Below are 23,918 nucleotides of genomic sequence, written 5' to 3' on the forward strand. Positions count from 1 at the left end.
CCCAGCTTGTATCAAGACCCGTCAGGAACTAGCATTTTGTTCCATCTCCCCCACTCAAATGTGATCTCTCCATCAGCCTCAAGGCCCTTGTGCACAGCAATTCCTAGGAAGAACAGAAGCCTCTTGGCAGCATCAGCAAATCTCTAGCCCAAGGAAGCCTTCCCTTGTAGCAGCAGGGGCATCAGATCGTCTCTAGTAGTAGTAAGCAGTGTCCCAACCCTTTCAATTCAAATCCAGGCCAGTCTCGATCAAGAACCGCCTCCATTTTAGGGTTGCCTGCACAAGACAAAATAAACAAAAAAACCTCCATCTTGATATTTGCTCCAGATCAGGGGGCTTATTGTCTTCCTCCTCTTCCTCCTCCATTCAGCCCAAGATTTAATCCCTGACCTCTGATACCATGTTGAAAAACTAAGGAAGAAGAGAAAAACTCTATCACTCAAATATCATCACTATACATATACAGGTGAGAGTTGTATCCACCACGTGTCACCACATGTCTCAGCCGTACCGTGATCTCAGATGTACTACATCCTCACAGAAGTGGAGCTTCTTTACCGAGAGTGGGAGATACTTGGGCTTGGGTGGAGGACGCTTGTACTCTGGATGCTCGAACTTTGTGGATCGTTGCCCATGAGGAAAGACCTGTCGTGCTTTGGAGGAACGATTGGAGTCTTCTTGACAATGCTGGCCCAGGCATTCATGAAAGTGCTGGCACCTTCTCCATCCGCAACTTGGTGCTGCCTTGCCACTCCCACAACAGTGAATCCACCACAAGTGAATTTAGTTACCTGGAACAAAGAAAACTCTCAAAACATCCTTTTCGTGGAAACAAAGAAGCTTGCCAAATCAAGGAACCAAAGCAATCAATGTAGCCAACCAAGAAGAAGGAAAGAAGACATCTAGCCTCAGAGTGGTGCAAGGTTGTGAAGTGATTCAAGTTCCCAGCGATGGCTGCTTGGAAGGTGGTGGAGGATTTCAAGCTCAGCATGCCTTTCAGGAACGATGCTCAGAACCTTCCATGTCAAGGTTCTTCAAGCTTGATGTATATTATCTGGATCAGCCACTACTCTACAAGGGCGTGTTAAAGCGTTAACAACACAGTCGTACAGCATCTTGACTCATAGTCGCATTCTCCCTTGTTCGTCCTCCTCCAAGAATGCAAGAGGGAATAGAGTTGGTAAATCTCTCTGTTTAGAGAGAGAGAGAGAGAGAGAGAGAGAGAGTAGAATGCTGCTGTACTGCTTCCTCACGTTTCAAAACATTTCCCTCCATTCATCTCTGGTGACATCTTCAACGAAGCCAACGTTTTAGTTAAGGAATAATTCTTGGTCCATGTCTTCCTGGTTCTTTCCTTTTGATGGATCGAATGTAGCATACGTTCATTTCTTTTGATACCACTACCTGGTCAACCTGAATAATGATTTAGTCACCTTGAACCAGTGAAATTAACGAGTAAAATGACCAAGTCAGATCTGGACTGCTCACAACTCCTATATAAACTCCAGCGACCTCCACACTTCTCCTCACTCCATTCTTCATCAATTAAGTAGCATCACAACAAAAAATCTGTGTGAAGATACAAGATGTCTTACAAGTTAGCCATTTGTCTAGTTGCCATTTGTGCCATTGCTTTCGTCCATGGATCAGATGAAGATGCCCTCCAGGATTTCTGTGTCCGCGACAAAAACAGCAACACCATCGTCAATGGATTCACTTGCAAGCCTGCTGCGGCAACTCTAGCCAGTGATTTCATGTTCCATGGACTCCGGAACCCCGGGAACACCAACAACAAGCTCGGATCCATAGTCACCAATGCAAATGTTGGCGTATTCCCGGGAATCAACACTCTTGGCGTCTCTTTTGCGAGGATTGATTATGCTCCATACGGTGTCAATCCCCCTCACGTCCACCCACGAGGAACCGAGCTCCTCTTCCTCCAGCAAGGAACTCTCTATGTTGGATTCGTGAGCACCACCAACAACACACTCTTCGCTCAAACTTTGCATCCAGGAGATCTCTTTGTGTTTCCGCGTGGTCTCATTCACTTCCAGCTCAACGTTGGGAAGACACCGGCTGTTGCTCTTGCAGGATTCAACTCCCAGAATCCCGGTGTCACTCAGGTAGCCAAAGCCGTGTTTGCATCCAATCCTCCCATTTATGACGCTGTCATCGAGAGGGCGTTCCAGATCAATCCCAAGCTCATCCAGCAGCTCAGGGACCTCATCAAGCAAACTTAATCAATTTGCTTTTGTAATGATTCTTCTGTAATTTTCAAGAATAAGATTGAATAAAGAACTGTTCTTTACAAGCGGACCCGTACAACGAGCCAGCAACAGGTTTAAATTATTTAATTGTTATTTTAAATATTTAAAATAAAACAGTAATGCCTGCACTGTGCTGAAACTAAATTTTAGGGCTCGTGTAGTGCTAGGGCTAAGGGCTCCATGACAATGCCGGGGAATCCCAGCGCCATGGCAGAGATCTTACCTCACGAGTGTATTATCCACGACATTATATTAGCATTAAAGAATTTCTCACGTTAATTATTACTATTTTTTGTATTAGTTTTGAATATTTTAATTTTGAGAATTGGTTTCTATGGTTCTTTCATTCTTGGTAATGGTTTGAGACCACGACCCGATCAAATTGAAACAATCCACACTATGGTTTTGATCAAGTCAGTGAAATTGGCGTGTTATCCTTCTTGTCCCCTTCAATCTTTATTCTTGACCAAGTCAGATCTAGAGTGCTTGACAATGCCAGTCAGTGACAACTACTATATAAACTCAACCAAACTCCACATTTCACCTCATTCCATTCTTCGTCAATCGAGTAGCATCACAGCAAAAAATATCAAAAGCTTTGATCAATCAGCTGAACTCTTACTGCCAAGATACAAGATGTCTTACAAGTTAGCCATTTGTCTAGTTGCCATTTGTGCCATTTCTTTCGTCCATGGTTCAGATGAAGATGCCCTCCAGGATTTCTGTGTCCGCGACAAAGACAGCAACACCATCGTCAATGGATTCACTTGCAAGCCTGCTGCGGCCACTCTAGCCAGTGATTTCATGTTCCAGGGACTCAGGAACCCCGGGAACACCAACAACAAGCTCGGATCCATAGTCACCAATGCAAATGTTGGCGTATTCCCGGGAATCAACACTCTTGGAGTCTCTTTTGCGAGGATTGATTATGCTCCATACGGTGTCAATCCCCCTCACGTCCACCCCCGAGGAACCGAGCTCCTCTTCCTCCAGCAAGGAACACTCTATGTTGGATTCGTGAGCACCACCAACAACACACTCTTCGCTCAAACTTTGCATCCAGGGGATCTCTTTGTGTTTCCGCGTGGTCTCATTCACTTCCAGCTCAACGTTGGGGAGACACCGGCTGTTGCTCTTGCGGGATTCAACTCCCAGAATCCGGGTGTCACCCAGGTAGCCAAAGCAGTGTTTGCATCCAATCCTCCCATTTATGACGCTGTCATCGAGAGGGCGTTCCAGATCAATCCCAAGCTCATCCAGCAGCTCAGGGACCTCATCAAGCAAACTTAATCAGCTTGTTCTCGCATTAATTCTTTCATAAATTCCAATAATATTCAAATTTTGCCTGGCTTACCAAAAAGCAAGAAAGTTTTTGTCACGCTGCAAATATTACGACAATATCACGAGGCTTGTTAGTTCCTTCATGGCTTGACCAAACTGAAACAATCCACACTCTGGTTTTGATCAAGCTAGTGAAATTAACATGTTTATCCTCGTTCAATCTTGATTCTTAGTAAAATGACCAAGCAAGATCTGGTGTGCTCAAGGAAGGGGGCATGATGCTAATCCCCTCGAATGGCACGTAAGGCCCGCCAGCAAACACCGGAGTTCCATAGCCAAAGTCGAGCTCGTAGATTGGAAGCTGGGCCCAGCTCGTCACGCTCAAGTTTGGGCTCAGCACCGTTTTGCCACTCCTCGCGATCTGGACGGGGTTCTTCTGCTGGAGCTCCACGAAGTCCATCTGGGAGCGGATGTACCCGTTGTCAAGCCGCTTGATGGAACCCTGGATGAGATCCGTGGCGTAGGATGCTGGTTTCTCCAGGAGATCCTTCGCGGTGCTGTGGCTGCTGGCGTGGGAGATGACGTTGCCGAAGTAGTCGTCGGGGATGGGAGGAACGAGCCTCTTGTTGGTCGCGATCAAAACTCGGGTTTGGACTTCACCATCGATGCCATGGGCGCGAGTGATGCACTTCCAGAGATGACTCGTGAGGCTGACGAACGTAGAGGATCCTCGGGCATCGCCTTCTTTCGTCGCCGACTGCTTGATCCTCTTGAGGAGATCGATGCTGAAGTGGAGCTTCTATACCGAGAGTGGGGGATTCTCGGGCTGAGGAGCGTCCGGCTTGGGCGGAGGACGCTTGTACTCTGGATGCTCGAACTTTGGCTGCGGTGGATGGTTGGCCATGAGAAAAGATTGGAGGAACGATTGGAGTCTTCTTGACAATGCTGGCCCAGGCATTCATGAAAGCGCTGGCACCTTCTCCATCCGCGACTTGGTGCTTCCTTGCCACTCCCACAGTGATTCCACCTCAAGTGAATTTGGTTACCTGGAAAAAAGAAAACTCTGAAAACATCCTTTTGGTGGAAACAAAGAAGCTTGCAAATGAAGGAACGAAAGCAATCAATGTAGCCCACCAAGAAGAAGGAAAGAAGACATCTAGCCTCAGAGCGATGCATGTGACAGTGATTCAATTTCCCAGCGATGGCTGCTTGGATTCTGCTCAAAACCTCCACGTCAAGGGTCTTCGAGCTTGACTACTCTACAAGGGCGTGTTAAAGCGTCAACACCATCTTGACTCATGGTCGCGTTCTCCCTTGTTCGTCCTCCTCGAGGAATGCAAGAGAGAATAGAGTTGGTAAATCTCTGTGTAGAGAGAAAGAGATGGAAGAGAATGCTGCCGTACTGCTTCTTCGCCTTGCAAACAATTTCCTTCTATTCATCTCTGGTGGAGTGTGACATCTTCAACGAAGCCAACGTTTTAGTTAAGGACTAATTCTTGGTCCATGTCTTCTTGGTTCTTTCCTTTTGATGGATTGAATGTAGCATACCTTCAGTTCTTTTGATAACGGCTTGACCACCACCGGATCAACCTGAATAATGATTTCGTCACCTTGAACCGGTGAAATTAACGTGTTCTCCATTGTCTCAGTAAAATGACCAAGTCAGATCTGGAGTGCTCACAACTCCTATATAAACTCCAGCGACCTCCACACTTCTCCCCACTCCATTCTTTATCAATTCAGTAGCATCACAACAAAAAATCTGTGTGAAGATACAAGATGTCTTACAAGTTAGCCATTTGTCTAGTTGCCATTTGTGCCATTGCTTTCGTCCATGGATCAGATGAAGATGCCCTCCAGGATTTCTGTGTCCGCGACGGAAACAGCAACACCATCGTCAATGGATTCACTTGCAAACCTGCTGCGGCCACTCTAGCCAGTGATTTCATGTTCCAGGGACTCAGGAACCCCGGGAACACCAACAACAAGCTCGGATCCATAGTCACCAATGCAAATGTTGGCGTATTCCCGGGAATCAACACTCTTGGAGTCTCTTTTGCGAGGATTGATTATGCTCCATACGGTGTCAATCCCCCTCACGTCCACCCCCGAGGAACCGAGCTCCTCTTCCTCCAGCAAGGAACACTCTATGTTGGATTCGTGAGCACCACCAACAACACACTCTTCGCTCAAACTTTGCATCCAGGGGATCTCTTTGTGTTTCCGCGTGGTCTCATTCACTTCCAGCTCAACGTTGGGAAGACACCGGCTGTTGCTCTTGCGGGATTCAACTCCCAGAATCCCGGTGTCACCCAGGTAGCCAAAGCCGTGTTTGCATCAAATCCTCCCATTTATGACGCTGTCATCGAGAGGGCGTTCCAGATCAATCGCAAGCTCATCCAGCAGCTCAGGGACCTCATCAAGCAAACTTAATCAATTTGCTTTTGCAATGATTCTTCTGTAATTTTCAAGAATAAGATTGAATAAAGAACTTTACCTTTCAACTGTTTAAAATAATTAAAATACCAATTAAATAAGTTAAGCCTGAAATATTTGTACGGCTGCTTTGTAAATAACTGCCTTCACTGTCTGCTGAAGCGGGAAAACTTAAATTTTAGGGCTCGTGTGGTGGCTCCATGACAATGCCGGGGGATCCCAGCGCCATGGCAGCGATCTTGAGGTAGGGCATTTCTCGCGTCCAGAGGCCAATGCGAATTCATATTCGTGCTACCAGCAAAATCTCAAGAAATTTATGGTGTAATATCACCACATTATATTAGCATTATAGAATTTCTCTCGTTAATTATTACTATTTTTTGGATTTGTTTTGAATATTTTAATTTTGAGAATTGGTTTGGTTCCTTCATTTTTGGTAATGGTTTGAGACCACGACCCGATCAAACTGATACAATCCACACTATGGTTTTGATCAAGTCAGTGAAATTAGCGTGTTATCCTTCTTTGTCCTCTTCAATCTTTATTCTTGACCAAGTCAGATCTGGAGTGCTTGACACTGCCAGTCAGTGACAACTACTATATAAACTCAACCAAACTCCACATTTCACCTCATTCCATTCTTCGTCAATCGAGTAGCATCACAGCAAAAAATATCAAAAGCTTTGATCAATCAGCTGAACTCTTACTGCCAAGATACAAGATGTCTTACAAGTTAGCCATTTGTCTAGTTGCCATTTGTGCCATTTCTTTCGTCCATGGTTCAGATGAAGATGCCCTCCAGGATTTCTGTGTCCGCGACAAAGACAGCAACACCATCGTCAATGGATTCACTTGCAAGCCTGCTGCGGCCACTCTAGCCAGTGATTTCATGTTCCAGGGACTCAGGAACCCCGGGAACACCAACAACAAGCTCGGATCCATAGTCACCAATGCAAATGTTGGCGTATTCCCGGGAATCAACACTCTTGGAGTCTCTTTTGCGAGGATTGATTATGCTCCATACGGTGTCAATCCCCCTCACGTCCACCCCCGAGGAACCGAGCTCCTCTTCCTCCAGCAAGGAACACTCTATGTTGGATTCGTGAGCACCACCAACAACACACTCTTCGCTCAAACTTTGCATCCAGGGGATCTCTTTGTGTTTCCGCGTGGTCTCATTCACTTCCAGCTCAACGTTGGGGAGACACCGGCTGTTGCTCTTGCGGGATTCAACTCCCAGAATCCGGGTGTCACCCAGGTAGCCAAAGCCGTGTTTGCATCCAATCCTCCCATTTATGACGCTGTCATCGAGAGGGCGTTCCAGATCAATCCCAAGCTCATCCAGCAGCTCAGGGACCTCATCAAGCAAACTTAATCAGCTTGTTCTCGCATTAATTCTTTCATAAATTTCAGTAATAGTCAAACTTTGCCTGGCTTACCAAAAACTTGTCACACTGCAAATATTACCACAATATCACGATAAAAGGGTCAGTGTAAAGGCTTGTACGACCCGGACAAACTGAAACAATCCACACTATGGTTTTGATCAAGCCAGTGAAATTAACGTGTTTATCCTCGTTCAATCTTGATTCTTAGTAAATGACAGTGTGCTCTCACCATATAAACTCCAGTATAGATTCTCACTCCATTCTGGAACTCATGAAAGCTTTTCTAGATAAGAGCCAATCGATTCATTCAAGCTCCGGTCAAGGACTTGCGATGGATTCCACTTGCTATACATCGAAGCAAATGTCCTGGAGCTTGGCCATATCTGGTTCAAACAGGCCGATGATCACGTCGATGCTTCCATCCCTGGTGTAGGAAGGGAGCATGATGCTAATCCCCTCGAATGGCACGTAAGGCCCGCCAGCAAACACCGGAGTTCCATAGCCAAAGTCGAGCTCGTAGATTGGAAGCTGCACCCAGCTCGTCACGCTCAAGTTTGGGCTCAGCACAGTCTTGCCACTCCTCGCGATCTGGACGGGGTTCTTCTGCTGGAGCTCCACGCAGTCCATCTGGGAGCGGATGTACTCGTTGTCAAGCCGCTTGATGGAAGCCTGGATGAGATCCGTGGCGTAGGATGCTGGTTTCTCCAGGAGATCCTTCGCGGTGCTGTGGCTGCTGGCGTGGGAGATGACGTTGCCGAAGTAGTCGTCGGGGATGGGAGGGACGAGCCTCTTTCGCCCGTTGGCCGCGATCAAAACTCGGGTTTGGACTTCACCATCGATGCCACGGGCCCGAGTGATGCACTTCCAGAGATGGCTCGTGAGGCTGACGAACGTAGAGGGTCCTCGGGCATCGCCTTCTGTCGTCGCCGACTGCTTGATCTTCTTGAGGAGATCGATGCTGAAGTGGAGCTTCTTTACCGAGAGTGGGGGATACTCGGGCTGAGTAGCGTCCGCCTTGGGCGGAGGACGCTTGTACTCTGGATGCTCGAACTTTGGCTGCGGTGGATCGTTGGCCATGAGGAAAGACCTGTCGTGCTTTGGAGGAACGATTGGAGTCTTCTTGACAATGCTGGCCCAGGCATTCATGAAAGCGCTGGCACCTTCTCCATCCGCGACTTGGTGCTGCCTTGCCACTCCCACAGTGATTCCACCACAAGTGAATTTGGTTACCTGGAACAAAGAAAACTCTCAAGACACCCTTTCGTGGAAACAAAGGAGCTTGCAAGCGAAGGAACGAAAGCAATCAATGTAGCCAACCAAGAAGAAGGAAAGAAGACATCTAGCCAGAAACTGGAGACCAAGAAAAACGAGAGAGAAGCTCATACCTGGATGAGGAGGAGCTCGGGAACACCTCTGTTAACAGGCACCAGATCCAGCAGCAGTGGACTGGGATTGAAAGGCATGACACTTTCAAGCTCGCCATCGATCTCTGCCTCGATGAAGACCACACCCTCATCGTTTAGATCAATCACAGCCCGCCCATTCTCATCCTTGCCCAGCCGCCCCGCCCATTCCCTGTAATCCGAGAGAACCTTGGCCAGTCCCTCCTCGAGATCCGCCACTGGAGGAGCCGGAGCCTTGAACGCGTAGATAATCTCCACATGGACGCGAGGAACCACCAGATCCGAGCTGCTCAGTGGGATGAATGCCGGTAGCGACGCCGCCGCTGGAGCCGAGGGCTTGATGATCCGGGCCTCGCCACGCGTTACCTTCATCCTGTGCAGCTCGATCGACCTGGCTATGGCGCCCTACTGGATTGTATCGATCAAACCCTTCCCACGAGAATCGTGCCGAGCGCGACCTAAATCCCTGGCGAGGGAGAAGTGGAGTTCATTGCTGGAATTTATAAAGGCGCATTGACTGGTTGGCTGATAAGTAGGTGTGCTGACCATTCTTGACCAAAGAACGTTCAAAAGTATGACATGGAATGCCATGCTGGCAGTCAACTTAATCTTGACTCTTGGAACACCATGTATTTTAGGGTTCTTTTCCATGGCCGCGGCGCTGCTGCGCTGCCTTCCGCACGCTCTAGCAATGCTCGCTTCCAATTTCATCCACTATCGATCGCTGTGGGCGGCGCAAGAGACGGCGGCGAGGCGCGTCCACGCTCGCAAGCGCCTGCTCGTGGATGCCTACAAGCAAGAACACGTCCCTCTCACATTCGATCTCATGGGAAGCCCAGAGATGCGACGAGCCAGGTACACAATCAAGCTCCTCCGCTACCTCATCACGCTCGCGCACATCATCGCCTTCTATCCTCTCATCGAAGAGCTTCACTTGGAGCAGTTCACGGTCGCCTGGGCAGTGCTTGCCCAGGCAGTGATCGCTGGATTGTTGGCGGGGCTCGTGACCATCTACCTGGACGAGAATCGGCACCAGGAGATGAGAACCGCCTGGAATCCTGCCCAGGATTTTGGCTCCAAGAAAGTGGGAGCTGCGTGGGATTGTCTGCGAGTAGCTGGCGGCTGCCTCGCGGTCCCGATCGAAGAGGAGCTCTTTTATCACTCTTGGCTCTACCGATTCATGCTCGCCAAGCTCTCGCGCGACCGATCGCGGGGCTTTGAGGCGGTGGGGCTGAGGACTTGGAACTGGCTGCTGTGTGTAGCGAGCAATGGATTCTTCGCAGTCCACAACGGGATGGAATGGCGGAGTTGCTTGCTCGCTGGCTGCCTGTTCCAGTGGATCATCGCTTACCGGGGCCAATTCCTCGATGGTCTCATTGCGCATGTTGTTTGCAACATCACCATCAGCTGCTGGGTGCTCGTCTCTGGCCAGCGCCACTTCTGGTAGTAGCCAATCTAAGATCGACCAAGATATCATTCATCGAACCACATAACATCAAGCTCCAAGAACATTGATCGATCTATAAGTATCATCGCTCCAAGTATATCATCAAGCTCCAGGAACAAAAGTAAGCTGACTTTTTTTTATATATATCATTCTGAGGTTTTTGTCTCACCAGACTGAAGCAGATTCGAGCACCAAGGGCTTCTCGCAAAGTTTTAAAGCAATGCGTTTGAAAGGCATTTGCTGCAAACACGAGATCCTTGTATGTAACTTATTGATCTTAAGCTGATAGCTGATTTTGGAACCTCGGCTTTGAAGGATCTCGAGAGTATCACTGAAAGACACTACTTTATAGCCCCCACCGGGCATACACGCCCTTTAGAGTAAGTAGTGGCTTATGATCCAGCATATACATCAAGCTCGAAGAACCTCAGCATGCAAGGTTCTGAGCACCACGGGATCGTAGCTGAAAGACACGCTGAGCTTGAAAACCTCCACCAAGCTGATCGTTGGGAACTTGGATCACCATCACAACCTTGAAATGTCTTCAGGTAGCTCACAGCTTGGAAGAAATACTTCTCATCACTTGCTGCGTTTTTCAGCTGGAGCGCCTCCCATGTTCGTATCTCCACAACGTCGGGCTGGTAGATCCGGTAAGAGTGCACAACCGAGCTGAGCTCGTACAATCCAGAGATGCTGACCTCTCTCTGCCACCGCTGCACACGCTCACTCCGATCGACGACTAAGGCGTGGCGATAGGCTTTGGTTGCCAATGATGGCGATCCCATTGGTCGTCCACTGGATTGTATACCTCGGCGTCCAATCCCCCTCACACGGTTCTACGTAGAGCCAACCAAGTACATTTGAGGACACAGCATTGGCCCCAGGGCGTTCCATCTGTGCATCAAAGATGCTCACCGATTTCCGGCAGCTCCATCCCCCGAGAAGATAAAGCTTGCTTGCCGAGAGCTCTGCAGTGCCGTGGATGTGCGGTGGAGGAGGAAGAATCATTCCACGCTTTCATGGAGGGGTGTGACTAGAGTGAAGAGGTTGACCGATCTGCTGTGCCTGTCCGATTGGGTGTCTCGACTTGTGAGGCCTCCACGCTCGCGCATTTGGTCAGTGGTATTTGATGGTCTTTCGACAAGAAAATTTTGATTAGGTATTATTGAAATTTATACGCAAGAACAAACTGACTAAGTTTGCTTGATGAGATCCCTGAGCTGCTGAATGAGCTTGGGATTGATCTGGAACGCCCTCTCGATGACCGCGTCATAAATGGGAGGGTTTGATGCAAACACGGCTTTGGCTACCTGGGTGACACCGGGATTCTGGGAGTTGAATCCCGCAAGAGCAACAGCCGGTGTCTTCCCAACGTTGAGCTGGAAGTGAATGAGACCACGCGGAAACACAAAGAGATCTCCTGGATGCAAAGTTTGAGCGAAGAGTGTGTTGTTGGTGGTGCTCACGAATCCAACATAGAGAGTTCCTTGCTGGAGGAAGAGGAGCTCGGTTCCTCGGGGGTGGACGTGAGGGGGATTGACACCGTATGGAGCATAATCAATCCTCGCAAAAGAGACGCCAAGAGTGTTGATTCCCGGGAATACGCCAACATTTGCATTGGTGACTATGGATCCGAGCTTGTTGTTGGTGTTCCCGGGGTTCCTGAGTCCCTGGAACATGAAATCACTGGCTAGAGTGGCCGCAGCAGGCTTGCAAGTGAATCCATTGACGATGGTGTTGCTGTTTTTGTCGCGGACACAGAAATCCTGGAGGGCATCTTCATCTGAACCATGGACGAAAGAAATGGCACAAATGGCAACTAGACAAATGGCTAACTTGTAAGACATCTTGTATCTTCACACAGATTCTGTGTTGTGATGCTACTTAATTGATGAAGAATTGAGTGAGGAGAAATGTGGAGGTCGCTGGACTTTATATACTACTCCAGATCTGACTTGGTCATTTTACTGGAACAGAGAACACGTTAATCAGACTTGATCAGATGTTACATTCTATTTATCTTCCGAGGAAAGAACCAAGAAGAAGTGGACCAAGAACTGTTCCTTGAAAACTGAGAGATGGGTGTCGGCGGTTTTGGGACAACACGGCATGCCGTTCGCAGACACAAAAAAGGAGTTTGCGAACGTTGTAAGGATTGGTTTGGGAGGGGCATTCATACACACGCTGTCCATTTGACAGCTGTGAGGCCCAACAAGTTGAACAACAAGTCACAGCCGTGAGAGTTTTTGATTCGTCCTAAATAGGGAAATGGTAGCGCCATGTGTCACTCAAGGACTTTCCGCCGGCTCCAGATCAGGTGAGTGATCAAGCCTCTATTGTTTCTGTGATCTTTTTCCTGCAGGCCCCAGGAATTATAAAAGAAGGCCTGAGCTTAGCTTGTGACTCACTGTGTGGATTTTGCTCTGTTTTGATTCAAGCACGCTGATCAATGGAGCCTGCAAAGTGGGAAGAAAAAGAAGAACAGTGTCCAGCATACACGCTCACGAAAAAGATAAGGGCGAGGAGAGCGGAAAATGCGTACAGGAAATCCAACATCTCCTCTCGAGACTGGGATGAGGACTAAACTCGAATTGATCAATGGACAGACCGAGATCAAGCATCCATTTTCTTAGCACGATATTCGGCTGCACAGGTGTACGGAAAAATCTGTACTGTGCTGCATCGTTTCTTCCGGCGAGTCGAGTGTCCCATGGCCAAATGCGCCGGACGGTGTTGCTCAGGCATGGAAACCAAGGTGGTGGCGGTTTAAGCTCAGCGTGCCTTTCAGCGATGATCTCAGAACCTGGTTATTCGAGCTTGATGTATATGGGAAGAGCACCATGGGACATCAGGTAGCGGGGTGAACTGGGAAAAGTACTCGCTTGAAGGCCAAATAATTAGAGTCTATTGTCAGCGATTTGTAAGCTTCTTGCAGAAGACCACAGTAAGTGGACGGCTGGAATGCCCGATCTTCTGCTGTGGAAGGAGCAGCTGGCCGAAGTCAAGGGTCGCTTGTCCGAGCAACAGGTGGCCTGGTTTCTTATTCTCTCGGACGCTAATTTTCCAATGGAACTTTGCAAGGTCTCACATGTGGTGTCACTTGTGGACATTAACTTCTTTTGAACACTTCTTTGACTTGTATGTGAATTCTTTCCTTCAGGCTTTGAACTTCTGAGGTCAAGACATGACAACGAGAAGCTTCTACAGAAGGCCCTTTTGCAACACCAACCAAGAATCGAACCACGTCCGCTTCAAGCTCCTGGTTTGCATGAGTTACCTTTCCAAGATGCTTTTAGACAGGGATAGTGATAGAGACGAGGAGAAGGTTGCAACCCCGCGGCAGAGCAGATACCAGGCTTACATTTATGACTTCAATTCCATCATAACAGGCTGCGTCCAGCCTCCGGACAGTGATCAAGAACAGCCCGACCAGGAAGTATTTAGCGTGCTCAACTAGTGCGCCAGAGAGAGCAGTAGCCACCAGCAACTCGGCACAGGTTTACTTTATGGGCCATGACTTCCACACTTGTCGGTCGTGCAGCCGGGCCTTGAACTCGCCAACGGTCGAGCCTTACTCAAGAACCACCGCGTCCTGCTCTCGACCATTTCCAGCTCCGAGTCGATGCAGTGCGCGGGCATCGCCACCGCGAAAGCCATCGACCAGCAAGCACAATCCAAGAAAGGAATGGGAGCTCTAAACCTCCCTCTCGTAAAATATTTTGTAGTACGAGTCCATGAACAACTGCTGCTCCTCGAGATGTTCTTCTAGCGGCATGACTGTAACTTTCAATACTATAATTAATGGCTGTTATAACTAAACACGGTATGCTACAAAACATTAAAGCTGTGGCTGCTAAGTTTATGAGAACTTGGATCAATTACGCTGGTTTTATATCAAAGTCGTTAGTGCCACCCGTGAACATATTGACTACGAATGCCATGAACTCCCTAAGAAGTTTCTTACTTATTTCGAAATATTATGGATCTTTAGTTTAAGCACAACCAAGGTTTTCACCTGGTGAAACACCCAACTGTGAGCAGAAGTCCCTGTAATAAGTGATACGGCTTTGTGCTGGTTCTGTCTCACTGCCCCTGCCACACTCTAGCGCTCCATTGATGGCTCGAATTGTAGCTCCAAATCCTTGATTCTGTGTTATTGCGGTGTGGCAATTCGAGTTTTGCATCCAAAACCACACTGATGACCTCCATGCAAGTAAGCCATTCTGAGCAACTTGGTCTGGGTTCTGGAGGAGGTTCATATTGAAAGCCCTTCCCGCGGCATCATAGTTGTAATTCCTGCAGATGAAATTTTGGATTTGTACTGCATACGTTTTCAATTTCTAACTTACCAAGTGAGCTGCAGAGGACCTCTTCCATAGTAAGCCATAGTGCCTGCCGGACATGAAACTCCACCAGTAGTGTCACAATAGACGTTGTTTTGGTTGATCTCTCGAATGAATTGCAGTGCTACAATCAAGTAGAAAAACTTCAAGACATTAGTGAGAAATGGATTTTGCTATGTAAAATTACTTCCAGTCTCGTGCTTCACATGTGCAAAGTACGCAGCCAGTTCCCTCCTTTGAACATCAAGACTCCCTGTGCTTCCAAAAGGAGGAAAGCCATTTGCTGCAGCAATGAAATCACTATAGGTATAGAAAGGATTGGCAACGTTGGATGGGAAGAACTGCCTAAACACAGACTCGGTTATGATGCTAGATGGGTTTGCTAGTGTGGGGGAGGGAGATCCAATGCAAAGTATAAAAGATATGATGATTGCTGCAAATGCCATGGGTGCTAAAGTTTATGAGAACTTGAATGAATTTGGGTTGGTTTTATACTCTTGAAGCCACCCGTGAACATATTGACTAAAATGCCGTGTTGATGGAAACTTCCTAAGATGGAAGGTGTCTTTTATTGACTTTTCAAAATACTTTTGATTGAGGTTATGATCTTCGGTGTAAAGGTATAATATCTAAAGTTTTAACAGTTTCACAATACGTTTTTATATCTAGAAATAAAATACCAATTTATACAGTTATCAATCTTAGTAAATAGAAATTAAATTTTATTTTAATTAACAAATTTGTAAAAAGAAATTTCTTGCATGATTTTTAGCTAGAGTAAGCTTGGACATTCTAAGATATTTTATCATCTAATGGTTGTTAGTTATTTATATTAATATTATATTTATAGTTTATAAATATATTATAATATCTTTATATTTACTAAGAAAGTATATTCATCACTATTGGCAATGACATAAATCAAAATTTAAACTCAAGACCTATTATATACATATATGGGATTATCATGAATCTATACTAAAATTAAGTTTCTAGATTAGGGGCTAGAACCCTTATTTTTTCTATTATACACATATATGGAATTATCACGAATTTATACTAAAATTAAATTTCTATATTAGCTAGAGGTTGGATTAGAGCCTTTATAAAAATAAAGTTTTGATAACTTTGTAGTAGAGTGTTTAACATAATTTTATCTTGTCTTTTCCATTTTTTAATATCTTATTAATAGTTTAATCATCTCCTTTCTCTCAATGGCAATTTTTTAACAGTTTAAACATTTTGAAATAAATGATTTTCTCACATTTGCTTTAATTAAATCAAAATATTTTATAGAAGTTATACTAAGCATTAGAAGCAATTCAATACTACACTTATTTTGCAGCTCTACTAAATTATCAACACCAATTAATTTAAAACCAAAATTTGATATGCCAATAAAATTTGATGGCACATGGTCCAAATTTCATAATTTTAGTCAAATTTCAAACTACCATGCAACCTAATTGATATTCTATAACATAAAATAATTTTTTATTTTCTATTATTTTAATATTTTATTAATATTTTCATTGTTTTGACATAGAATTATTCAAATAGTTCATTGTGAAGTATAAATTTAGAACTCTCACCAAATTTCATATGATTATCGAAAAATATTATTTATCTTTATGTCTAAATAAATACTTATCTGGCTTCATATCAACTTATTTTCTAGCAAAAATTTTAGAATTATTAATTGAATCACACATTAATCAATTGGATTAATAAATAATACTAAATATGAATAGCACTAGATACATTTATAAATCAATTATATGTTATAAATACAGTTTAGTATCTTTTTGTTCCACCATTTACAATCATAATAAATTCTGTAAAAATATAAATAAAAAAGTAAAAAGATAGATTACTCACAGTTTCATTCAGAACTTTCCTAGCCATCCCTTGACAATGTCAAATAAATTCAAATAGCTTATTTACCTCTCTCTTATCGTCAATGTCCCTTTTAGGAGTACAAAAGATTATTTTCTTACCATCAAGCCGTGAGGACCTTCTCCTTGTCCTTGCTGCTTTGCTTGGAGAAGGCGGTGGTACACTGCGCCATGACTTTGGAAGCTCTGGAGATGGAGTCCGTCATGTAGAAGTTGTCAATGGACCTGGCAAACGGCTTGAGCTGGATTTCCGTCTTGGTCTCGGGAAGAATGTCTCGCGGCCACATCACCGGCGCCTGGAGCTCGTCCACTCGGAAGAGATTTGGCGATACTGCCAACATCCGAGCTCGCAAGCTGCTGATGGTATCGTAAGGTAGCGCGGAGCCGGCTACCTCGGATAGAGCTCTGATGATCTTCCAGTCGTCGCGAGATTCCCCGACTGTTGGAACCGCTGGAATCGTCTGCTGAGTTCTCCCTTCCGTGTTGACGTAAGTCGATTCCTTCTCGCTGTAAGCGCAGCCAGGGAGTACAACGTCGGCTCGGTAGACGCTGCGATCACCATGGTGCCCCTGATAGACCACGAAACAATCCTTCGGGATCTCTGCCATGTCGACTTCGTCCGCGTCGAGGAGATACAAGAACTTGATCCCCTTGAGGCTGCCTTTGGACTTCGGTACCAGTCCCAAGTCGAGTGCTGCTGCGTGGCTGGCGTTGAGAAGGAGTACGTTGAAGCCATTCCACCCTTCCTTGACGATGTTTCCATTGGCTGCTATTGTTTCCACCGCGGCCATGATACCATCTCGGTCCGGACGCTCGAAAATCCCTGCGCCGACTATGATTGCCGGCCTCTGAGCTCCTGCTAGAGCCGTGCAAAAGCGGTGGCGGCCCTCGGCAATCTGGAGGAGTGTCTCCGGTCCAGTTCCAAGGTTCTCGTGCTCGTATGCTAGATCGGTAGGCGGGCCTATGACGCCAACTTTGGCTCGTAAGTTTCTCACAGCCTTTCTGATTCGCAAGTTCAGCAGTGGTGCCTCGGTTCGCACCTGAGTAGAAACACAAAAAAGTTCTTGAGAACTTAAAAAAACTGGAGAGCAAATCAAAGCAAAACGAAGCCTTACCTGTGTTCCAACAAGGAGAATAACGTCCGCATTCTCCACTCCAGCAATAGTGCTGTTAAGAAGATACCTCGACCTCAAATCAGCTTGCGTATTCACGCTGTCACCCTCGCACCACAGGTTCTCGCATCCCAGTTTGTTGAAAAAATCCTTCATAGCAAGCATCGACTCGGCATCCGCCAGCTTTCCGGCAATAGCTGCCATCTCCTCCGGCTTGGTGTGCTTCAATGCCTCGGCAGCGGCCCTGAAAGCAAGCTGCCACAGAACGGGTTCCAAGTTCCCATTTTCACCACGCAGCATAGGCTCGTTGAGACGCTGGCGTTTTAAACCATCGTAACAGAACCGAGCCTTGTCCGATATCCATTCCTCATTCACATCCTGTCAATGTAGTAAGGTCAATAAAAAAGCATAGCTTTTGCTGGGGTTTACCTCATTAAGACGAGGAACTATACGCATAACTTCAGCACCACGGCTCTCAATTCGGATATTGCAGCCTATCGCGTCGCTCACGTCGATTGTCTCGGTCCCTTTGAGCTCCCAGTTCCTTGCAGTAAAGGCAAATGGTCTTGACGTAAGTGCTCCAACGGGGCACACGTCAATGACATTCCCCGAGAGCTCGCTTGTCATCAACCGCTCCACGTACGTTCCAATCTCCTCACTTCCACCGCGACCAAGAACTCCAAGGTCGGGAACGCCAGCAACTTCGTTTGAGAACCTGACGCACCTGTTGCACCAATACCAGTTTTCGAAACCGCTTCATAGATGAAAGGAGATGGTTACCTTGTGCAGTGAATGCAGCGGGTCATCACCGTTTTGACTAGAGGTCCCAAGTTTTTATCCACCACGGAGCGCTTCATGTCGGTGAAACGACCACGATCGGAACCAAAAACCATGGATTGATCCTGCAGGTCACACTCCCCTCCTTGATCGCAAATGGGGCAGTCGAGCGGGTGATTGAGGAGTAGAAACTCCATAACACCCTCCCGTGCTTTCTTCACCATTTGTGTCGTAGTCTTGATTTTCATCCCTTCAAACATGTAAGAGTTAAGAGTAGATCCTTTTTCTGAAAACAAAAAAGGTACCTGGTAGAGCTGGCATGGCGCACGACGCAACTGGCTTCGGAGTTTTCTCCACTTCCACGAGACACATCCGACAGTTCCCAGCGATGGAAAGGCGGGGGTGGTAACAAAACCTGGGAATCTCGATCCCAGCCGCCTCGCAAGCTTGAAGAACAGTCATACCTTTCTGGACTTGGATTGACAAACCGTCCACGGAGACTTCAATGGTATCTTCCGGCTTCGGCATCTCGACTCGCAAGCCTCGAGCCACAGCAGCAGCGGTCTGATGGACCTGGCGAAGTCTAAAGTTGCGACAAGCTGCGTCGACCATGGTATCATTGTCGGCATCTTGAAAAAATCCCAACTTCCGTCGCTGGTGCTTGAGCAATCGAAACAACAAAGAAGTCTGCCTCGCCATAGCTATAGCGAGTAAGTTGTGGAATAAAATAATTCTCTCCCTAGGCCCTGAAAGGGAAGAAGGCAAGGAGTAAGTAAACCCATCCCTTTCAAGGAAACTCTCGCAGCTCTCCCTCGGAAATCTCTAGCAAATCTGGAATAAAGATGCGTAGCGAGGCAACCGATTACACAAGAGAAACACTCAAATCTGACACAAATGGCGGGATCCAAGACCTAGGACGAATCAAACTCACGCCCTACTTCGAATCTCTTGGACGAGCTCTCGGCCGGGGGAATGGAATGCTTACCGCGAGCCAGTGGAAGCCGATATCAGCAGCGCCATCGTCCGCCCATCGCGAATCAGCGTAAGCCCCAAAATGGAGCTCCGCCACGTGTACGGCTGAGAACAAAAGGAGATCTATATAAACGAAATATGTACTCGTGATTCGAACCCGAGATCTATCTCTCTTTTCTTCCTTTAGGGTTTAGGCGCAAGTATTTTGGAAGCGATGCAGCAAGAACGATCGAGCGATGTCCGCGACGATCAGTGGGGCTATCCGGTGCGCACTAGCTCCGACCAGTGTATCAGCTATCTCAACAGCTACTACCAGCAGGTTTGGCGGAATCGAGTCTCTGCCTGGCATCGATTTTCTTCTTGTTTTTGATTGCTCTAGGTGCTGAGCTATGGATGGAATTGCAAGGTGATCCTCCAGGCTGCTGACAACGACGAGGATTGCGCCTTGGCAAATGCTCTGGCTGCGGGGCTTGCCGATCCCTCTGCTGCTCTGCGATATTCCGAGCGCTCCAAAAGAAATGCTGTCAGTATAACACTTCCTCTTCCTCTTTTCCTCTCAAGTTTTTTCATTCCAGGACAGAGCCACACAGTATGAGCGTTCGGTGATGGAAGCTCTAGACGCAATCGCTGAAGGTTCTTATGACAAGGCCCTTTCGTCCCAATCAAAGGTCAAAACCTTTACTTTTTCTTCTCGTGAATCGCTAAAGCTCTTTCTTTCACTGTTACAGGTGCTAGAAAATTTCCCCAAGGATTTAGCATCACTCAAACGTGCACAAGCTATGGCTTTCTCGAGGGGAAAGTCTCACTTGATGCTCAAATTTGCCTCTCAGGTAAGTTCACGGCCTTTTGTCTAAACGCATGTCTTCGTTCTTTCTAGAATCGCTCTCGATGCGCAGGTCTTGCACGTAAACAGGGATCGGGCATACATGTATGGAATGCTGGCGTTTTCTCTGGTCGAGAACGATAGAACTGACGAAGCGGAAGTTGCTGCAAGGAGAGCTCTGTCCATCGAGAAGCACGACGTTTGGGCCCAGCATGCGGTGCGCTCAATGCCGTGAAGGCACGGCTACCATCTGTTTTGCATTCTTGTCGTTAACACACAAACTTTTGCTGCAGTTGTGCCACGTCTTTCAGGAGCGCCAGCAATACAAGGACGCCATTATGTTCATGGAGAGCAACTCGGAATCTTGGGAGAGATGCGGCTCATTCCTGTAATGTTCGCCACCGTTGTGAACTTAGTGCTGTGATTACGAACTTACTCCTGGTTTCTGTTTTTTTCTTTTGCAGGTATAGTCATAACTGGTGGCATTTAGCGCTTTGTCATCTAGAGGGTGATGATAATGGGAATGCAGCCGGGAACGCGCTACGGATATTTGACACACGTATATGGGGAGACCGCGAAAGAGCTGAAAAGGATACATTTGCGGTAAGCTCTCTTTACAACTCTGGAAGAAAAATCCAACACAAAGTAAACAATACTGTACAGGTGAGCCTGAACGCGTTGGGACTTTTGCTGTCTCTTCAAGTGAAAGGATTTGGAGAGTACGTCGGCGAACGAGTGAGTCACATCGCGAAGCTCTTTGTGGACGAGGTACGTTGGCTGGCGGTCATCTTCAAACTTATACTTTCTGTGTTTAGTCAACATGGCACAAGGAGTGGCTACTTGATCTCCTGGTCCTTTGGTCACTGGCTCGAAGCTCTTTCATTGCAGAGGCCAGACAGTTACTGTCATCTCTGGATAAACGGTGAGAAATTTTTGTCAAAGTGATCGGACTCTGATTCTCACACATTCCCAGAGCACATATGATCGGTTCTACAGAGGAGATTCACCAAATGATAGTCTCGGTAATCAATGCTGATTTAGTTTGCGTTTCTGTGATAGTCTCGTTTAAGTTGCGGACGTTGTTTTCGACGTGTCAGCTTGCTTCAGCACTGTACGAGTATGGCTCCGGCAACGAAAGGGCGGTCTCTTCACTCTTGGGATCACAATTTAGTGCTCGGGAGCTCAAGGTTTGTCTGTGTATTTATTGTGCTTGAGTTACACATACTTTGTCTTTTCGGTGGCTCTCTCAGGTGATTGGAGCCTCGAATGAGCAGATGAGAGTGTTTGGGCACCTGTGGGCAACAGCAAGCGGTCTCATATCTGCTGGGATCAGGTAGTATGGAAAACTTTGTTATGTACAGGCTTGTTGTGTAATAATAGATTGCTCAACTCGAGCATACACAAACGTGTGAACCTTGGATCCAGCCTCCAGCTTGTTATTACGAAGTTACAGGAAAAAGATCTTAATAAAAGTTTAAACTAATTAGTATAACCTTAATAAGCATTGTCAATCAAGGTTGGATGAATTTGACAAGTGAGATGACCAAGTTTTGTGCTGAGAAGCAATTGAAGTATAACCACAAAGACTAGAAGAGAACAGACAGAACATCCAATCATAAGTTGACTTTTATGTTCATCACAATCCTATATATAGATTTATGTTCATCATAATTCTATATATAGACTAGCACTTGCCCAGCATATGCTGCCTAGTTAGCAAAATACTGTTTTGATTATTATAATTTTATTATATTAAAAATTAAATTTAGAATAGTATAAAAATAATAAATATTGTATTCCACTTTGAAAGAAGAATTGAGGGAATTATACCCAGCAAATGTTAGATGAACACAAAAATCAATTCTTGTAAACTTGATAATATAGATACTTAGAACAAAATATATTCCTAGGCATAAGTAAGAATAAATATTCATTAATAAAAATATTAGATACAAATTATTATTTAAAAATATGAATTTATTTAGAAAAATACCCGACCCAAAAAAAAGTAAACATGAATTTTCTATTATTAATAATATGTTATATGTAATATACATTTTTACATGGGATAAACTTATATTAAGATTTTATCAAACAAAAGAGAATAATTACTAAGAATAATTATTACTCATTTTTATTAGCAAGACATTACTTAATTATGCAGTTTACTTAGAATATTACTACCCAAATCCAGTCAAGAAAATAATTACTAACAAAATATTTTGTAAATATATATGCTATAGAAATTGTAATTCCATATTATTATGTACTAAGAAAACTATATTTACAGTCAGGAAAAAGATTTTAAAATATTACTGCTCAATCAAATACTGTATACATTATCTTATTTTTTCTGATAATGAGTTAGATTATTAAAAGACTACATATAAAAATATAATATGTACTTTTATTGTTGAATTTTTTTTTTTTTTTTGTATTAACACTTGAAGCTTTGATCATGATCTTACACATTGATAAAACTAAGTCAACCCATATTTGATATACCATCACTTAGTGTTGGGTTTCATATATTATAGTGATATTAAACATGCCATCTGAGTTTTCATATTATATTTACAAATACAGTTAAATTAAATTATAAAAGTTAATTTTGACCTTAAATATTCAAAGATTATAATAATTTATAAAACAGAATAAATTTAGGATTAAAAATAAAGCTGTTCACTTAAAAATAAATATTTACTCTCTTAGAATAACCTGTTAAACAAAATTCAAATCTCTGGCAATTTTGGATTTTGATTTGGTGATACCATCTATCTAAGACATACATAATTTATGTTATAACTTGTCATTGATTGTCAATGGCACTGTGCATTGCCATTTAGATAACCTAAAATCTTTTGATACCACACTTCCATCACCATAGCAAGAGACAGGATCTGCCACAATGAGAAGCATCTAAGCTGCTCCTCTGATGCTAGTGGCTGAGAAACTATATGCCAAGCAATTCTTCTGTTAAGTTTAGAGCATAAGAAAGTGAAAACTTTCAATGGGATTCTCCAGAGCAAAAACACCACAAAGTATCGCAAAAATCAAATCAGGAAGACACCACAAAGTATTGCAAAAATTAAATCAGGAAAGAACGAAAACAGCAAGAAAAGACACCAAGAGTTGAAACATGCCTCTTTGGTGCCTCGCCCAGCACTCACCTCTGGCCAGTGTCAAGTGCCTGGCACCTTTGTCAATGCCTCTACCTCGCACGCCCTAGCACTCTAATGCAGTCTCTGCTTAGCCAGCCCTCTCTCAGTGCCCTTTGCTTGCCCAGCCCTCTCTTCTGCCAGTGCCTTAGTGCCTTGCTGAGCACCCTAGTGCATTCCTAGCTTGGTGCCGCTCTCTCACACCAGCGCCTCACTCAGCGCTCCGCATTCTAGTCGAGCGGTGCGTCCGGATGCTGCGACACCTCACTCCACTGCCAGGAGGATGATCGATCCTGCTCCAGTCGCCAGATCTTCCTCATGGCCTTGGGCTGCTGCTGCTGCTCGAGCGATCTCGATGCCCAGACGACGCCCACGAGAAGGATCCAGCCCTTACAAGCCACCAGCTTGGGGAGATAGTCCTGGATCTGGGAGGGAATGCCAGAGGCCAACATGGCAATCTCGTGCTAGGAGTTTTGCTTGAGATCCAGCACCATGAGCTTGTCACTATCCAAGTAGCAGTAAAGCATGCCCTTGGCGCATAGTGATCCAAGTTCTCCATAATCTCCCCTCCAAAGAAGCATCCAGTGAGCCATTTCCCTTGCGGCACATAGAGGGT

At 45.6% G+C, this 23,918-nt stretch overlaps 7 protein-coding genes and 1 long non-coding RNA gene across 9 annotated transcripts; 4 read left to right on the top strand and 4 right to left on the bottom strand.

The window, feature by feature from the left end:
- The first annotated feature begins 5,327 nt into the window (after positions 1-5,327).
- Positions 5,328-5,981, top strand: LOC112342769 (germin-like protein subfamily 1 member 18). The gene has a single exon (XM_024665070.1). It carries the CDS (start codon positions 5,328-5,330, stop codon positions 5,979-5,981), a length of 654 nt encoding a protein of 217 aa, XP_024520838.1.
- A 669-nt stretch (positions 5,982-6,650) lies between these two features.
- LOC112342770 (germin-like protein subfamily 1 member 18) lies at positions 6,651-7,359 on the top strand. Its single transcript, XM_024665071.1, has one exon. The coding sequence runs from the start codon at positions 6,706-6,708 to the stop codon at positions 7,357-7,359; it is 654 nt and encodes a 217-aa protein (XP_024520839.1). The 5' UTR covers positions 6,651-6,705.
- A 180-nt stretch (positions 7,360-7,539) lies between these two features.
- Positions 7,540-9,260, bottom strand: LOC9639458 (agmatine hydroxycinnamoyltransferase 1). The gene is made up of 2 exons (XM_002991298.2): positions 8,758-9,260; positions 7,540-8,602 (listed from the first exon to the last, which is right to left on the bottom strand). Exons 1-2 carry the CDS (start codon positions 9,145-9,147, stop codon positions 7,718-7,720), a joined length of 1,275 nt encoding a protein of 424 aa, XP_002991344.1. The 5' UTR covers positions 9,148-9,260; the 3' UTR covers positions 7,540-7,717.
- A 2,127-nt stretch (positions 9,261-11,387) lies between these two features.
- Positions 11,388-12,069, bottom strand: LOC112342756 (germin-like protein subfamily 1 member 18). The gene has a single exon (XM_024665048.1). The coding sequence runs from the start codon at positions 12,067-12,069 to the stop codon at positions 11,416-11,418; it is 654 nt and encodes a 217-aa protein (XP_024520816.1). The 3' UTR covers positions 11,388-11,415.
- Positions 12,070-12,470: 401 nt separating this feature from the next.
- Positions 12,471-12,854, top strand: LOC112342760. Its single transcript, XR_002991073.1, has 2 exons — positions 12,471-12,539; positions 12,661-12,854. It is a non-coding gene; the product is annotated as an uncharacterized LOC112342760 (long non-coding RNA).
- Positions 12,855-14,164: 1,310 nt separating this feature from the next.
- Positions 14,165-15,008, bottom strand: LOC9639426 (basic endochitinase CHB4). The gene is made up of 3 exons (XM_002991299.2): positions 14,753-15,008; positions 14,572-14,689; positions 14,165-14,518 (listed from the first exon to the last, which is right to left on the bottom strand). The coding sequence occupies exons 2-3, from the start codon at positions 14,607-14,609 to the stop codon at positions 14,215-14,217; spliced, it is 342 nt and encodes a 113-aa protein (XP_002991345.2). The 5' UTR covers positions 14,610-14,689; positions 14,753-15,008; the 3' UTR covers positions 14,165-14,214.
- A 1,407-nt stretch (positions 15,009-16,415) lies between these two features.
- LOC9639460 (NADH dehydrogenase [ubiquinone] iron-sulfur protein 1, mitochondrial) lies at positions 16,416-19,415 on the bottom strand. Its single transcript, XM_002991300.2, has 6 exons — positions 19,335-19,415; positions 18,655-19,095; positions 18,353-18,599; positions 18,002-18,296; positions 17,576-17,950; positions 16,416-17,500 (listed from the first exon to the last, which is right to left on the bottom strand). Exons 2-6 carry the CDS (start codon positions 19,046-19,048, stop codon positions 16,565-16,567), a joined length of 2,247 nt encoding a protein of 748 aa, XP_002991346.2. The 5' UTR covers positions 19,049-19,095; positions 19,335-19,415; the 3' UTR covers positions 16,416-16,564.
- A 75-nt stretch (positions 19,416-19,490) lies between these two features.
- LOC9639461 (tetratricopeptide repeat protein 38) lies at positions 19,491-21,562 on the top strand. 2 transcript variants are annotated; one of them, XM_024665052.1, is made up of 12 exons: positions 19,491-19,640; positions 19,701-19,844; positions 19,897-19,989; positions 20,050-20,151; positions 20,218-20,361; positions 20,438-20,532; positions 20,609-20,747; positions 20,808-20,912; positions 20,960-21,066; positions 21,118-21,166; positions 21,242-21,331; positions 21,395-21,562. In XM_024665052.1, exons 1-12 carry the CDS (start codon positions 19,536-19,538, stop codon positions 21,479-21,481), a joined length of 1,260 nt encoding a protein of 419 aa, XP_024520820.1. In that variant the 5' UTR covers positions 19,491-19,535; the 3' UTR covers positions 21,482-21,562. The 2 variants fall into 2 exon arrangements, with proteins under 2 accessions (XP_024520820.1, XP_024520819.1); XM_024665051.1 differs by having other exon boundaries at positions 21,118-21,331.
- Positions 21,563-23,918: the final 2,356 nt, after the last annotated feature.

Source organism: Selaginella moellendorffii, unplaced genomic scaffold (assembly GCF_000143415.4).
Source record: "Selaginella moellendorffii unplaced genomic scaffold, v1.0 SELMOscaffold_118, whole genome shotgun sequence".
Lineage (NCBI taxonomy): Eukaryota > Viridiplantae > Streptophyta > Lycopodiopsida > Selaginellales > Selaginellaceae > Selaginella > Selaginella moellendorffii.

Bases quoted from the DNA above. Each gene is read 5' to 3' on its own strand.
- LOC112342769 (XM_024665070.1), top strand. From the start codon at position 5,328: ATGTCTTACAAGTTAGCCATTTGTCTAGTTGCCATTTGTGCCATTGCT.
- LOC112342770 (XM_024665071.1), top strand. From the start codon at position 6,706: ATGTCTTACAAGTTAGCCATTTGTCTAGTTGCCATTTGTGCCATTTCT.
- LOC9639458 (XM_002991298.2), bottom strand. From the start codon at position 9,147: ATGAAGGTAACGCGTGGCGAGGCCCGGATCATCAAGCCCTCGGCTCCA. The intron at 8,603-8,757 runs GTATGAGCTTCT...TCTTTGTTCCAG, and splicing joins CCGAGCTCCTCCTCATCCAG to GTAACCAAATTCACTTGTGG.
- LOC112342756 (XM_024665048.1), bottom strand. From the start codon at position 12,069: ATGTCTTACAAGTTAGCCATTTGTCTAGTTGCCATTTGTGCCATTTCT.
- LOC9639426 (XM_002991299.2), bottom strand. From the start codon at position 14,609: ATGGCTTACTATGGAAGAGGTCCTCTGCAGCTCACTTG. The intron at 14,519-14,571 runs GTAAGTTAGAAA...TTTCATCTGCAG, and splicing joins GGTCCTCTGCAGCTCACTTG to GAATTACAACTATGATGCCG.
- LOC9639460 (XM_002991300.2), bottom strand. From the start codon at position 19,048: ATGGCGAGGCAGACTTCTTTGTTGTTTCGATTGCTCAAGCACCAGCGA. The intron at 18,600-18,654 runs GTACCTTTTTTG...ACATGTTTGAAG, and splicing joins CGCCATGCCAGCTCTACCAG to GGATGAAAATCAAGACTACG. The intron at 17,501-17,575 runs GTAAGGCTTCGT...GTTTCTACTCAG, and splicing joins TTCTCCTTGTTGGAACACAG to GTGCGAACCGAGGCACCACT.
- LOC9639461 (XM_024665051.1), top strand. From the start codon at position 19,536: ATGCAGCAAGAACGATCGAGCGATGTCCGCGACGATCAGTGGGGCTAT. The intron at 19,990-20,049 runs GTCAAAACCTTT...TCACTGTTACAG, and splicing joins CCCTTTCGTCCCAATCAAAG to GTGCTAGAAAATTTCCCCAA. The intron at 20,362-20,437 runs GTGCGCTCAATG...CTTTTGCTGCAG, and splicing joins ACGTTTGGGCCCAGCATGCG to TTGTGCCACGTCTTTCAGGA.